This window comes from Chlamydotis macqueenii, chromosome 3, assembly GCF_036417535.1.
Source record: "Chlamydotis macqueenii isolate bChlMac1 chromosome 3, bChlMac1.mat, whole genome shotgun sequence".
In the NCBI taxonomy this organism is placed as follows: Eukaryota; Metazoa; Chordata; class Aves; order Otidiformes; family Otididae; genus Chlamydotis; species Chlamydotis macqueenii.
The window spans coordinates 10,528,628-10,542,666 of NC_141558.1; the positions used below are offsets into that span (position 1 = coordinate 10,528,628).

The 14,039-nt window shown below is 43.8% G+C and overlaps 1 protein-coding gene across 10 annotated transcripts in view; it reads left to right on the forward strand.

The window, feature by feature from the left end:
• PUM2 (pumilio RNA binding family member 2) overlaps window positions 1–6,037 on the forward strand; it is a 75,539-nt gene extending 69,502 nt beyond the window's left edge. For all 10 annotated transcript variants that reach the window (XM_086745699.1, XM_086745697.1, XM_086745701.1 and 7 more), the window contains 3 exons: window positions 923–1,044; window positions 2,276–2,468; window positions 3,066–6,037. In XM_086745699.1, the coding sequence (XP_086601825.1) occupies window positions 923–1,044; window positions 2,276–2,468; window positions 3,066–3,197 (447 nt within the window). In that variant the 3' untranslated portion in view covers window positions 3,198–6,037. The remainder of the gene's footprint in view (window positions 1–922; window positions 1,045–2,275; window positions 2,469–3,065) is intronic.
• Window positions 6,038–14,039: the final 8,002 nt, after the last annotated feature.

Genomic DNA, 14,039 nt, shown 5'->3' on the forward strand with positions numbered 1-14,039 from the left:
CTTTTTTTGTTGTCATAATTTATTCCTATTTCTTAGTTTAAGTAGTAGTTTAAATGCATTTGCCTCTTTCTAGTTTTGGAGACATTGATATTGTTTGTTTCTTCTTTCCTTCCATAGTTTTAATGAAAATGTATTTGGAAGTTGGGAGGCAAAGAAGATATAAAAAGCCTTTTTCTTACACTTTTGACTGTAGCTTTAAATATACATTGTAAATGCACAGAATTAGTATTTTTTTAATTGCAAATACTGCCTTTTTGTAGTTCATCTTTATTCACTCAGGTGTCCTTCAGATAACTTCTAATAATGTCTAAACACAAATACATCATCAAAAATACCGATGTTGCATGTTCTTACACAAAAAAAAAAGGCATCTGTACCAAAAGAAGGCAAAAGACCTTATGCAATCTTGACCTTGGATGAACAAAATGAGTGCTACAAATGGCTTTGAAATTGAATTACTTTAGAATACTGGAAGGAACTTTGATCTTCAGTAGGAATTTGCACACATAAAAAGGCAAGAATTGCCTTTTGCTACATATTCAGTGTCTAGTTTATTTCTCAGTGGTTTTCTGTATATACAAGTCTCTAGTCTAACTGCATTGGGGAACCAAAGTTCAGGGAGGTATTATGGCTGTTAAAGCATGATGATCTTAATTTTGAGGGTCTCTTTCTTTAAGAGGATAAAAGGTACTCTAGCAAAATGCTGTTTTTACAGACCTTTTACGTTTTGCTTGTAAATTTTGTGGTCCATTAAGTAACTCCTGATGCAATATTTCGTGCATCACTTTGTTTCTGTAATGTTTACATTATATTTTTCCTTATATATGTGCAAATAGTAATTTGAAAGTTTATACAAATATGCAAAAGCTGTATGGATTACTTGGTATGAACACAAAAGAAAATTAAGTCATCTTATTTTCAGGATCAATATGGAAATTACGTTATTCAGCATGTACTGGAGCACGGTCGTCCTGAAGACAAGAGTAAAATAGTTTCAGAAATACGAGGAAAAGTTCTAGCTCTGAGTCAGCACAAATTTGCCAGGTATTGCACAGCCTTTATATATTAAAGGTTCACTCACCTTTTAAAGTTGTAGTATTGGATTTCTGTATTTCTTGTGTTACAAAAAAAATATGATAGGTTTTTTCTGTTGTGTACTTGTCTCCTGAAATGTCATATTTTTATGGAGATGAATAATAATGGTATTTCGTACAGAATTTGGAGAAGGGAAAGGGCAAAGAAGATTCCACAGGTTTATGGAATGGTTTTTGTTCACCTTGCACAAGTGCAGGGAATGGGTTCCAAGTCTCTGTGTAAGGATCCCCAGAGCCAGGTGAAAAGCTCACCTAAACTTGCTTGATACGCTGATGATGCTAAGCTGGGACTTTGTCTATCAGTCCAGCCAAGCAACTTACAGGTATAAAAAGGCTAAACTTAAAAAGTGGTGGTTCAGTCTGACAAGGATTTTATGCATTAGGAAGTCTCAAACCCTATTGTTAGAGTCCTGAACTACTCTAAAATGAGAACCTAAAACTCATCCTTCAGTGCTTTTTGCTGAAATACAGATTATGTGCCTTTTGCTAAGGAAAACACAGTTCAGAATTCATCCTAGATGATTTAGCGAAACTAACCTTGTCATCAGTGTTAAGCAGAAATTCACTGTGACATTAATGGGGACATTTGTTTTAAAATTTGATTGTATGCAAACTAGAAAGTTTATCTGGATTTTATTTTTCATTGCCTAAATAGAATCGTTCATAATTCTCTTCTTGGAATTTACTTAATTTCTGAAATACAAACTTAGGACCAGAATCACTTTGCTGTCTTAAAAGCAGAGATGGCCTTCCCAGTTTATGAGCTATCTGGAAGGTCAGAGACTTCCTATACAAAAATATTGGGCAGTATCTCTGATACAGGTGTGCTCCTAGAAAGCAGGAAGCCTTGTGTCTGTGTCTTAAAAGGGCTCACAACCGAAATAGATACACTAGAATACATCTTCAACCTGAGGTCCAGTGTATCTACTGTAGGTCCAGTGGAGAATCTCTCCTACAGGATAATAAGTATCAGAAAATTACTTTTTTAGATGACTAGGACTGTATAATCCTTCAACTTTTTCAGTCATAACAGACTAAAGATTTGGAAGTCAGGACGTGATGCGTTCGCAGTGCGCTCTTTAGTGGTATTAAGACACTTCCACTGTTCAGATAAAGTTAAAATTGCTACTTAAAAGAATGTTACGTCTTAAGTCACAGAATGCATTTGTCTTATTTTTCAGCAATGTGGTAGAAAAATGTGTAACTCATGCTTCTCGTGCTGAAAGAGCTCTACTTATTGACGAGGTCTGTTGCCAGAATGATGGTCCTCACAGTGCCTTATACACCATGATGAAGGACCAGTATGCCAACTATGTTGTTCAGAAGATGATTGATATGGCTGAACCTGCTCAGCGGAAGATAATAATGCACAAGGTATATTTGTATATAATTGTATTCTGCTAGAACACCTTTCCCTCTAGATGTAAAACTCACTAGTTCTGTCATCTAGAACTTGATGTATAAACATTAAGCTCAGTGGACCTTGATAAAGCAGAATATATTCAGGTCTGAGCACTGAGCTATAAAAATGTGAATCTACAGAAAAGTTTCAAAGGTTGGACTTCATATCCTCTCTTTGTGCCAGCTTTTCTGTGAAAATACTTTTAATATAAAAATGTAGCATATGTCATATTTATTAAACAGAAGACATACAGGTTTCTTTTTTATTTGCTGTTTGCTGCTGTAAATCCATTCTGCAGTTCCCTCAAAAGAGATTTGCACACTTCCTAACATACAGGCATGTTTTCTACTTAAGAATATCCAGACACGGAAAAAAAAGCGCTATTGCCGTAATTGCCCTAGGCTGTTTAACTCAAAGCCCAGTATGTTCCTGCAGGAGTTCCGCTTCCCCCAGTCACCAACAGGGCACTCCCACGAAAGGCCTGTCTCCCTTTTCCTGTGCAGGTACATCAGTTGTTTGGCAAGTACAGTTTTTGAGGGGGGGAAAAAATAACGGGTTTCTTCTTACAGATTCGACCCCACATCACAACTCTGCGTAAATATACCTATGGCAAACACATTCTGGCCAAGCTGGAAAAGTATTACCTGAAGAACAGCGCTGATCTGGGGCCAATTGGTGGACCACCAAATGGGATGCTGTAAAAGACAAAAACAGAAGAAAAATTGAATTGTGAATGATCAAAACATACAACTTAACTATAAATGTTCTGATTTTTTTAAATCTATTTATTGACTTTGTTCATCCATTTGTAAAATTTTTATTCTTGTGTATATTTTTGGGGAGTGAATTATTAAAAAAAAAAAGAAAAAAATATCTCCAGCCCTGATCCGGAGACCTATCAGATTGGATGGCTGGCAAAGCACAGAATGCCTGTATATGATGTAATTGTATCAAAATAGTTGTCACATATTTTGTAAATTTTTACCTTGTAAAGTCACTGAAATAGTTTTTAAAGGGAAGAAGTACAGTATTCTTTTAATACACTGGCTTGCAATCTGGTAGGTCTACCCAGCACCATAGCACAACAGGTTTATAGAGTTGTATATAGAATTAATCCTTATTTTTCCCTTTTGTGTGAAGTCTTTTATACCAGATTAAAATTGATCAGTTGCATAAACATTATTTAACATGTTGAAAAGTTAAGTTGTATTTTGGTGGTTCACAACATACTATCCAAATAATAAACAGGGCACAGCAAATTAAATTAGGGAATAACAAAACAATGGAAAACCTGAAAGCCTAGCTTTCATCACTTGCTGTCTATACAGGTTTTTTGGTTGGTTTTTTTTTTTTTTTAAATGGTGCCCTAAGGTTTTCTCTAGCGATGTATTAAAAATAAAAATGCTGTATATACTTATATATTTAATTGTTGTACAAGGTAGAGGGATTAAAATGATGGTGGTACTTCCACTCAGTAAAGTACACTGTTGGAGAAGGAGTGAACCCTGTATTAACTTTACAGTCAGTTTTACAACGCAGGAAGAGTAGAGATTTGTATTTTTTTATTTTGCATATAGAATTGTAAGGATTTGAAAGTGTTGAGCGTTTATTTTGCTTTCTCACTGTAGATGCAAAAAATAGGTATTGATGAAGAGAGAAGGGGCCACTGAAAAGTAAACTTGATAGCTCAACATTTAAGCATGATTGATTAAATATTCAGATAGCTTTTTTGCTTCCTATAAATATATGCATTGTATACGTGTAGTTAATAGGTGTAAGTTTACAGTTTGAAAACAAATCTCTTGTTTTGATGTTTATTACAAGCCTTGCTAATTTAGTAGTGATGCTTACCTTGGTTGTACAGATGTACATTTGTAAACCTTCATGCTGTAAATGTAATTTGTTTTACCCCTTTTTGGGACAAAAATTTGCATTTTAGTGTATATTCATATCCCCATTCCCTTTTCTTCCCCTGGCATATAGTGTTGTATAATGTAAATTTATTTCAGCAAATCAAGAGTGATTTTTTTAAATTCTATCTTTATATGGTTTCAGAAATATGAACCAGCTTTCTTTTTATCTATTGTGAGAAACATTATGTTTTGTTTATAACATAACTGTTGATTCTGTTCATACGGACACTTTGAGAAATCAATCTGTTCAAAATCTAAGTCGGGATAATAAGCATAGTAAGAAATGGACTGAAATATTTGGTTATCACAGAAACCAATGCTTCTTCCATCTTAATAAATGTGGCATGATTTTTTTGTACAGAAGAGTACTGTATTTTTGAATAGCCTTCTCCCAGCGTAAAGCAAATATGTATGATACTGTCAATTTTTTTCTCTGGACATATGACATTGTAACAGTAACATAAAGATGATGTACATTTACAAGCGGCCTTATGTACATTTCCCAATGATCTTTTTAAGGCAGAATTGTGACCATATGTGTATAATTAAAATCCTTTTTAATCCTTTGCCTATGAAGTATTTTGGAAAAAGCTTACTTTGTATATTCAGTTTCTGAAAGATAAAGAAAGTGCTTTGTATGTTGTTGAAGTAAGTATTTTGTGTAAAACTTTCATTTGGATGGCTTAACCTTAAGTTTTGATCAGCAAGATAGTTTGAAAGCAATGTCTTGAGCATTGATCAGATAAAGGCTGTTAAGGTAGGGGTCTGATCATGAGGGAAGAAAATAGCACTGGTATAAACTTGTGTAAGGAATTTAGTCGTATTACTGTTTATATCAGGTTTACATAAATCCTATTAAAGCATACATCTGAGATGCTACTTCTAATGGTAGCGTTAACTCATTAATAGGCAAATGGGAAAGCTTGTTCTGGCCTACTTCCAATTTCTGAATCTCTCATTTAGTGCCTGCATTAAGTGATGTAGTAGGCCTAATTATTTCTAGTAAGCACAGTTCTAATTGCCAAGTAGTTTTTGCATGGCAGGTCGCAAAATTCCTCTCGAGAGGTACAAGCCCTGTCATTGGAGCCAGAGCTTTCCCGTAGTCACACAAAGGATGACTTCTGAGCCACTTCATTGGACACATAAATTCTTCTCAGTGACTACTTTTACGCTGTGTAGGAATGCTGTGTGTTATAATCCACAGAGCCGACATTCTCTTCAACATATTAGGAATTCAGGCTTTTGGGGATGTCCAGGAAGAAACCGATAATGTCCCGGTACTTTGTCCCTGTAGCACTCATGCCATGGTTGAATTTAAACAGTCCTATAACTGTCATCCTTAGTGCTTTCAGCATCTTGAACATAATCTTCCACTTGCTCTCCTAAAACCATTGTGCACAAATTCTGTCCAGGAACATGAAAATCACTGGTTTTGCTTTCAGCTATTTTAGGTTTTGGGTAGAACCACTAGACTTTTTGCTCAAGTGTCGCTTTTTGATATAGATTGTTTATGGACCAGTTTGATTAGGTTTGATTCCAGGTGGCTTATATTGAATAATGTAATGTTCACATGTATATACTTGTAAAAATCAAAATGAAAATGTGTGAATAACACTGTGTGAAATACATCTGGTCTTGTGTTTTTCCTGTAGGAAACCAGCCGTTCTTTATATTCTCAGTTATGTGACTTGTCTGCTCTCTGTGGAGCTCATCTTTGAAAAGGAACTCGCTCATTCCTGGTGATCAGATGGGAATCAGTCAGTTATTGGAGATCCCTGTATTAGATCAGTAAGTTTCCAGAGGGCAGTTCTGAACAGCTAATCCTTCATATTGTCTTACCAAAAAAATCTTTAGTGATGTATAGTTAAAGCTACAGCCTGACCACAGTTTCTTCCTGTCCCACTGGATCCAGAATGAGTTCTTGGGCATTTGAGAGGGCTGGGATTGTTACCTGTCTGTGGGTTCACTGGGTCCACACTCACTTCTGTTACTGCCCTGGATTTTTTCAAAAGATCATTTTTAGCTTAACGTGTGGAATGGTCTGTCTAACTGCAGGGGAGCGGGTCTGCTGTTTGGTGTTAGAGTAGCTCATCTAAGGGGCCCCTTATGGACAGGACAACCGTAATGCTATTGCCTCCATTGCTGACTGCTAAATCCACTGGTACTTTTTCATCAGAGAACGGGGAAGATTGAGGTTTCTGGGAGCATAATGAGATGTTTTGCAGTGCTGATGGAGACTGAGTAACAGATTTAGTCATTCTTCCCTCAGCACTAAGGAACAGGCATTTGAGGAGATGCTCATGACTTGCTGTGTGCATGGTAATTGGGTTGATCTGCCCATTGGTTTTGATCCATGAGAATGTTTTATGTCCAACATAGTAGAAACTGGGAAAATGAGTAAACAGTGAGGTGACATGTCGTTCAGGGTAAAGCTGAGAGAACAATTGTAAAAGCATTTTAAGATCTAGTGACCGGTCATTAAAATAGCAGATTGCATGTAAGTCATGCGTCTGGGGAGAAAACCCAGTGCTAACTCTACAGAAAGGCGATTTGCTACGGAATGGTACGGTCAGGCCAGCCGCAGTGCCCTAATGCCCAATCTTACAGAGAGTGGTAGCTTCTCGTCGTCTGTCCTGAGAGCGGCAGAGCCTTTTGTAGCTTTGTTCAGTGATGACTTAGGTTTGTGTTGCTTGAGGAAGGAAAGGGAAAAACAATCATGCTTTATCTGATTTCAGCTGTCCCAGCCATGGTCCCCGGCACACCGCAGAGTAGGAGTGTGTCGGTTTAACACACAGGTTCACATCTTGCAGAGCTACTGGTGGTGCTTGAAGCCATCCCAAGGTCTCATTAGTCTCTGGGCAGCACTGGTGTTTTGATGGCTGTGTGCTACAGGCAGGACTTTACTCTGCCTGAAGTATTGCCTGTGATTGGGAACAGTGTCAGAAAACTCAGAGGCACTATCTGTGCCCAGAGATGGGTGATTCAGGCACCTCTTGGCTTGCAGATGGGGAAACTGGGTTCCTGTCAGGGATAGCACGTCCCTCTCAGTGCTGTGCTTGGTTCCTCAAGGGCTGGTGTGCAGAATTGGGCTAGAGAGGTTGGTGAGAACTTAGCAGATGTAGAACCTGCTGCCCAGGAGGAGACAATTTGAGTGATGCTGCAGTGTCAGCACTCCTGTGTGGCAGAGCAGCCCACTCCCATCAGCAGAAGAGCTTAGAAAACAGCACTATTATCATGGAAGGACCAGTCATAGCTCACCTCCTCTTGTGCGGAAAGGATGGAAGGATGTTCAAGTGTGGATAGCACCCCAGAGCCGATGCAGTAAACGGGCTTTTTCCTTGCTAGCACAGTGCCCGTGTTAAGGAAAGGAGGCGACTGCTGTATCCAAGAGAGTGAACCAGAACCCAGCGTTTCGCATTCAGTGTCAGAACACGGAAGCTATCTGGAAGCTACTGCACTGCATCAAGGGCAGAGAGCTGCTAGGGAAGTCCAAGCTTATGGCTTTAACCAATCTGGTGGTGCTCCTCACGGAGGTGGTGCAGGAACGTTTCCTCCATCAGCCCTTTGGACTGAGCCTGCTCCTTTTTTGTGCTTGCTCTGTAGTCAGGGAACTTGCCCAGCAAATGAGATGCTTGAACTAGTTTCCTTTATCAGCCTTGGGGTTTTGAACCCACCTCCCTCACTTCACAGAGTATGGCCTAACCACAAGGAGCTGGGCGGGTTCACTTTCTACTCCTGAATTTGGGCTGGGCTTTCAGCACAGCTGGAACCATTCATTGCATCACAAGCAGCACAAGATGGAGGATGATTCCTAAAGCACGCAGGTGGGAGTGGTAAGTTCTGCTCTCCAGATCCTCGTCTCCACCTCAGTTCTCCCAGACTCACTTAATGCAAAGTGTATCTTGGGAGCAGCATTCCCCCATCACTAACAAACTGGAAACGCTCCAGAGGTTTTTCATATAGCAGCTGAGATGTAAGACGACCCATTCTTAAGGTCCTGTTTGTTTCATTAGTAAGAACCAACATAGGAATAATGTTCACCCTCTCACCATCATTAGTACTCTGGGCACGAGAGGCCTTCTGCCTCTTCCTCCTCTGCTTGCACAGTGGCTGCCCAGCCCTGAGATAGCCAGATCTGCAAACAAGAGTCAGGGGCACATTGCAGGTGATGCAGCTGGTGCGCTAGACCACAGGACAGGGAGAACCCCTTGCTAACCTGAGCTTGAGCAGCCCTAACAAGCTTTGTTTGAGCTTGAGACCTGCCCAGAGGGTTCAGATTTCCTGGCAGCTGCACAGCACCACAGCCCTTCCCCAGCTCGGCTGCCGGATCTGTTCCCAGCCAAGCCTAAGGGAGGCAGGGAGGGAGACAACCCTTTCCCAGCACAGCGGCGCTCGGCGGCGGAGGCCGCTCAGGAAAGGCGGGCTGTGTGGCTGCTGATCACAAGGCAGGTTCACATGCTACAGTTTCACAAATGCTCGCTTCAGTTGCTGGCTACGGATCACATCCACAGCAGCGCGGAGCTGCCGTGGTACTCGACCGCTGCAGAGGAGTGTCACCAGCGGGGACTGGTGAGGAGGTGCTCAGGCCTGCCGAGGTCCCTCTCCTTACCGGTCAAGTTTGCTGTGCCCTCTCAGGTTGCAAGACCACAGACTGCTCCCGTCCAAGGGCTTCTCACAGTGTTACGGAAGGAGAGCTGTTTCAGGTGTCACTTAAAGTAGGTCCCAGAATAAAGATCTCCAAAGATACACAGCTGCTTACCCAGGGCCAACAGAAACTGCAAGAAGGGGGAGCGTTACAGCAAGGGCAACACGCAGGGAGGTGGTAGCTGAGAGCACCAACCGGCCTGGCCTGCAAGGGAGATTATGACAGAAAGCACGTTCACAGCTACATCATCTTCCCCCTTGCGTGCAAATATAGGCATCCTGTTCCTCATCTGGCTCAGGAGAACCACAAGGTAGAGGTTCCCTGGTGGGAATGAAGACCTCCCTTTCCTCCCCTATACAATCCTTATGTCCATTTCTCTAAACACAGCATCAGAAACTATTTGCAATTCTCCCTCCTCCCCAGGATCAATCCAGGAGGAGAGGTTTCAGGAGACCACCTGCTCATGCATGCTGGGATCTTGGGGAAGGATTCAGCCCAGTTGCCTCTCCATTGGGCTCAAGTTTGGTGGGCCTGCCTCAATGCTGCTCCACACCTTTCTATATTAAACCGGCTTCCAGAGGCTGGTAAAACAATCAGAGCAATTCCTTGTTAAGCAAGGATTACAAAGGGCTGAAGATGGACAAACTCAGTGCAAGCTGTAGAGTCAATTCCAATCCCCTGCATGGAGGGATGGGATGAATGGAGCAGAGTCAGAGCTCCAGGCTGTACACTGATCTCATTCAACTGGGCCATGTGGCTCTTAAAAAGCCTTTTTGTTTGAAAGCTGACTATCTTAAGTACTCCAGAATTCACATGATGTCTCTTATTTCCTTGAAATGTCATGTGTCTCATGAGAACCAAGGGTTTGATTATTCATCCCAGTTTGGGAGTCATATCAGCTTGCATCCTGCTGGGAAAGGGGCTCTCATCCAGCCCCACTCCGTGTGCCACCCCACGGGCCCAGAGATCTGATCAGGGCATTAAAGGTCACCCACTCTACCCTTCTGTGAAGTGCTGCACGGCTCCTGCTGTGCACTTGGAGAAGGGATACTCCCACAAGGGTCATGCAGCCTGATGCAAGGCTACGGGGGAGACACCATCCCAGTTTAAAACCACATCCGTTCAGGTGTGGACACTTCCATGCAGACACATACTGGGAACAGATCCCATTGCCTCCTTAGGTATCTGGTGCCATCTGAGAGACCCTTGAGCATCAAAGACACCTGGACAGGGCAGGTGAGCATCCCCTAGGAGCTTGCCTCAGCCTAGCCTCTAGCTTCCACTCCAGATGGACATCTAAGATGGCACTGGATGCCTTCATATAGACAATGGGTCTCTTCACTTACAAGGTACCAGAAACTGATAAGCAACTTCTAATAAATCAGTGGTTAAAAGGGGGAGGGAGGGAACAGAAGGTAGGAATGGTCCCAAAGGGTTTGCTGGGGCTGGGAGTGAGGACAGCTTTGTATTGCAGAATAGGATGGGATGAGAGATGGAGAAACGAAGCATGCACACACTGACACACATGCTCAGAGCTACTGTGACCACCATGCAATAAACAACCATAATGACTTTTTAGATTACAAATACTGGGAGAAGGGTAGGGGGATGGGAGACGGAGCACCTTGGGAACCCAGTGGTATCTTTGAAAAATAGTAATAATAAAAAGACACAATTATGCAAAACCTTCATTCCAGGCCTCCCTGTGAAGTATAGCTAATTTCACCATCACCTAAAAAGAAATCAAACTTCAAAAAGTCTGTGTTCGCCCTGCCAGAGTCAGCATGGCTCAGAGCAGGGCAGGCAGCACACACATATGCCGCACAAAGCTTAAACCCAAGGTAAAACCCCAGCTTTCTCTTCCCCATAGACACATAGGTGAGCACCAAAGAAACCCACCTCACAGCCCAACTGGGGTTACAGCCCTTGCTCCCTTCCTTTCTTCCAGTTCCTCACCCATGTATGTCCCCTCCCGTGTCCCCTGGGTCTCCTCCCTGGGCGGTGCACCCTGCCTCCCTCTGGGGCAGATGTTCCCATGGTGGTGGTGGACACATGCTGATGGGCAGACAGCTCATGCATGGCTTGGTCCCCGCTCCAGCCTTGCACCAGCTCTATCCCTGTGGCACAGGAGCACAAACCTACCTGGGGCAGGGGTTACACCAGCCCCACTCCCCGGTGGGGTGACAACAGGAGCAGGGCAAAGGTATTCTCATAAGGAATGCGTGAGAAGGTCCACGATGAAGGATGAGACAGGATGGGTGGGGATTCACTGGGTGAATCAACGCCGTGACAGCAAGGGCTGAGAGACACTGGTACCGCCTGGAGGGATGCGGCAGTGGAGTGACTGCACACAGCCCCGGGACGGCCGGTATCTGCGGAAACTGGTAAGCAGCCTCGAAATGCTAAATGAAGGATGATAATTACAGCAAGGTGCATCCTTTTGGTTAATCAGGAAGAAAACCTGTATGTTACATCATACCAAATTCCTGGCATAGTCACCACTGGTAGGAAGAGGAAACGATAAAACCTGAACTTCGCCCAAAGCAGCGTTCCTCAGAGCCCCTCGGCTAGTCTGGGGTCCAGATCACATCAGCTTCATGAAAAGAAAAAGAAACCAAGGACAGGATCTTTCACAAAGTTGCACATATCTGTGCTAACCGGCGGTTACTGAAACTGTACCAAAGCCTCTGATGCAGCCTGACCCCGCTCTCATGACTGCTCTGCCGCAGCATCGGCTCCTTCCACCACCACCACCACCACTCTGTGCATTAAACCCGCTTTGGCAGAACTCCTGCAGCTCTGCGTGCTTGCTCAAAATCTTCGTGCAGCAGAAACACCTAACTCAAGTCACCTGGCTGTTTAGAAGTGACAATGTTGAAGCACACAGGTAACGTGTTTCATCTGGACTGAATACTTCTATATTTCGGTTAAAACTCTCTTGTTTTCTCCTTCACTTGGAACTTTTTAACCAGCAGTACAGCACTGGTTTATTCAAAAGCTGGTAGCTAACTTCAAGCGTATGTGGTATATTTGGTACGGTCAGGGAGAAACAGGCACCAAGTCCCACAAGCAGGACTTTATTACAGTTTTATGTGAGCTATTCGAGCATCCAGGAGCCTGTGTCAGGAACAAGGACAGCAAAGGAGTACACAGAGAAAATACAGGAGTCCTTTGAAAGGAGATTACACCTTGTTTGACCTGGCGTCCCCACCTCTCCCAGGTAAATAATGGGTCTCTGTGGCACTGCCAGAGCGAGCTGTAGGATTAAAACGACACGTATTTTTATTCTCAGGGCAGTCACTGCGGCACTAAAAAGCCGCTGAGCATCACAGCCCCTGTTTTGCAGGACGGCAGGCAGCTATGACAGGTCCAACTCCTCGTCCGTGGTCAGAGGGTTTGCAGCTCAGGCATCCAACCCGTGCGTCCCAGTCACAGCATTTCCCCAGTGAACGCACTGATGGAAACATCCCCTGGAAGAGCCTGGCTGCCAAAAAGTCAGCATTTACCAAGCAGGAGGAAATAGGGGGGCTCTGTCCTCCCTGTGCTTCTTCCCTTTTCTCCGCAGCTCCCAGCAGCAGCAGCCAACTGTCCGTATGTTCCTGGGAATCGTGACAGCCTTCTCTCGGCACTCATTTTCATGCCAAGGGAAATCCCATTCTGTGCCCAAATCATTTAGGGGCACAGAGGTTGGGGAATCACGAACTGCAAACCAAGACCAGTGCTGCAAGTGAGTTGTCCTTGGTTAACCAGGTGGTGGATGCCCCATCCCTGGAAACGTTCAAGGCCAGGCTGGATGAGGCTCTGAGCAACCTGATCTGGTTGGAGATGTCCCTGCTCCTTGCAGGGGGGGTTGGACTAGATGACTTTTGAAGGTCCCTTCCAACCCAAACCATTCTGTGTTTCTGTGATTCTAACCACATGGGTGAGTAAATCACAGAAATGCAGGAGTCTCTCCCTGGGCAAGGAAAAAACAACAACCACAAAAGGTGGTCATTCAGGCGAGTGCTTTGAGAAACACTTGCCTAGCCCACAAGCCCCAAGACTGGTGGGCCAAAACTGCTGAGCAGTGAAAGCACTGGGCAGCATTACAGCAAACAGCCTGTTAACAGAAACAAGTCAGTCTTCTTTTGTGGGCAACATCCACGCCAAACCCCACGGAGGCTACTGGGAAACCCCTCTGTAGATTTTGATGCACCAGCCCCCGGAATCCAGCTCTGAGGACGTCATGAGCGTGCAGGATCCTACAAGGCCCTCATGCAGCAGCCAAGAAAAGCAGCTGGTTTTATTCCAGCTGATTGTGAAAACTGTCACAAAAGTGACACGCCACTGCCAGCTGGGCTTTTGCCAAAGGAAGCTCTGCTGAATCAGGCCGAGAAATACTTGGTTAGTGGCACAGACACCTTTATATAGAGTTTCCAGCATGCACCCAGAAGTTCTCAGTAGCAGGGACGCAGGGAAAGGGGATGTAGGAGAAGAAAAAAAGCCACCAAATTCTTGGGAGAGGCAGCCAAGTTGATTCAATTGGCATCTATAAACACCAACACTGCAGCTACACTGACACTCGGACCATTAAACATTGCATTGTTTAAGCTGGGGGAAAAAAAAAACCCTCGGAGTTTTTGCAAGAAGGCTTATTCTGGTCCAAATAAGCAAGGTCATCCCTTCCATCAGAGCACTACGGAGGGGAGAAAGGAGCTGGGAGCAGACATCTCCTCAGGCTAACTTCACACTCCACGTGGCAGGGTGGGCCGGGGGAAGCCTCCTCCGGTCGCTCACTTCCTGGGAGCCAAAGCCAGGAGGCAGATGGAGTTGCTCAGAGACGTCTGACTCACTGCAAAGGTGGCCGGACAGAACAAGCAAAATCAGATATCGCTGTGCAAGCACACTGGGTGGGTTCGGGTGATCCTGCTGTAAATCACAGTCGGCATTTGAAAGGGTCAGAATCTGTTATTTCTACTTCAGTGCAAAAGGACATCCAAAACAAA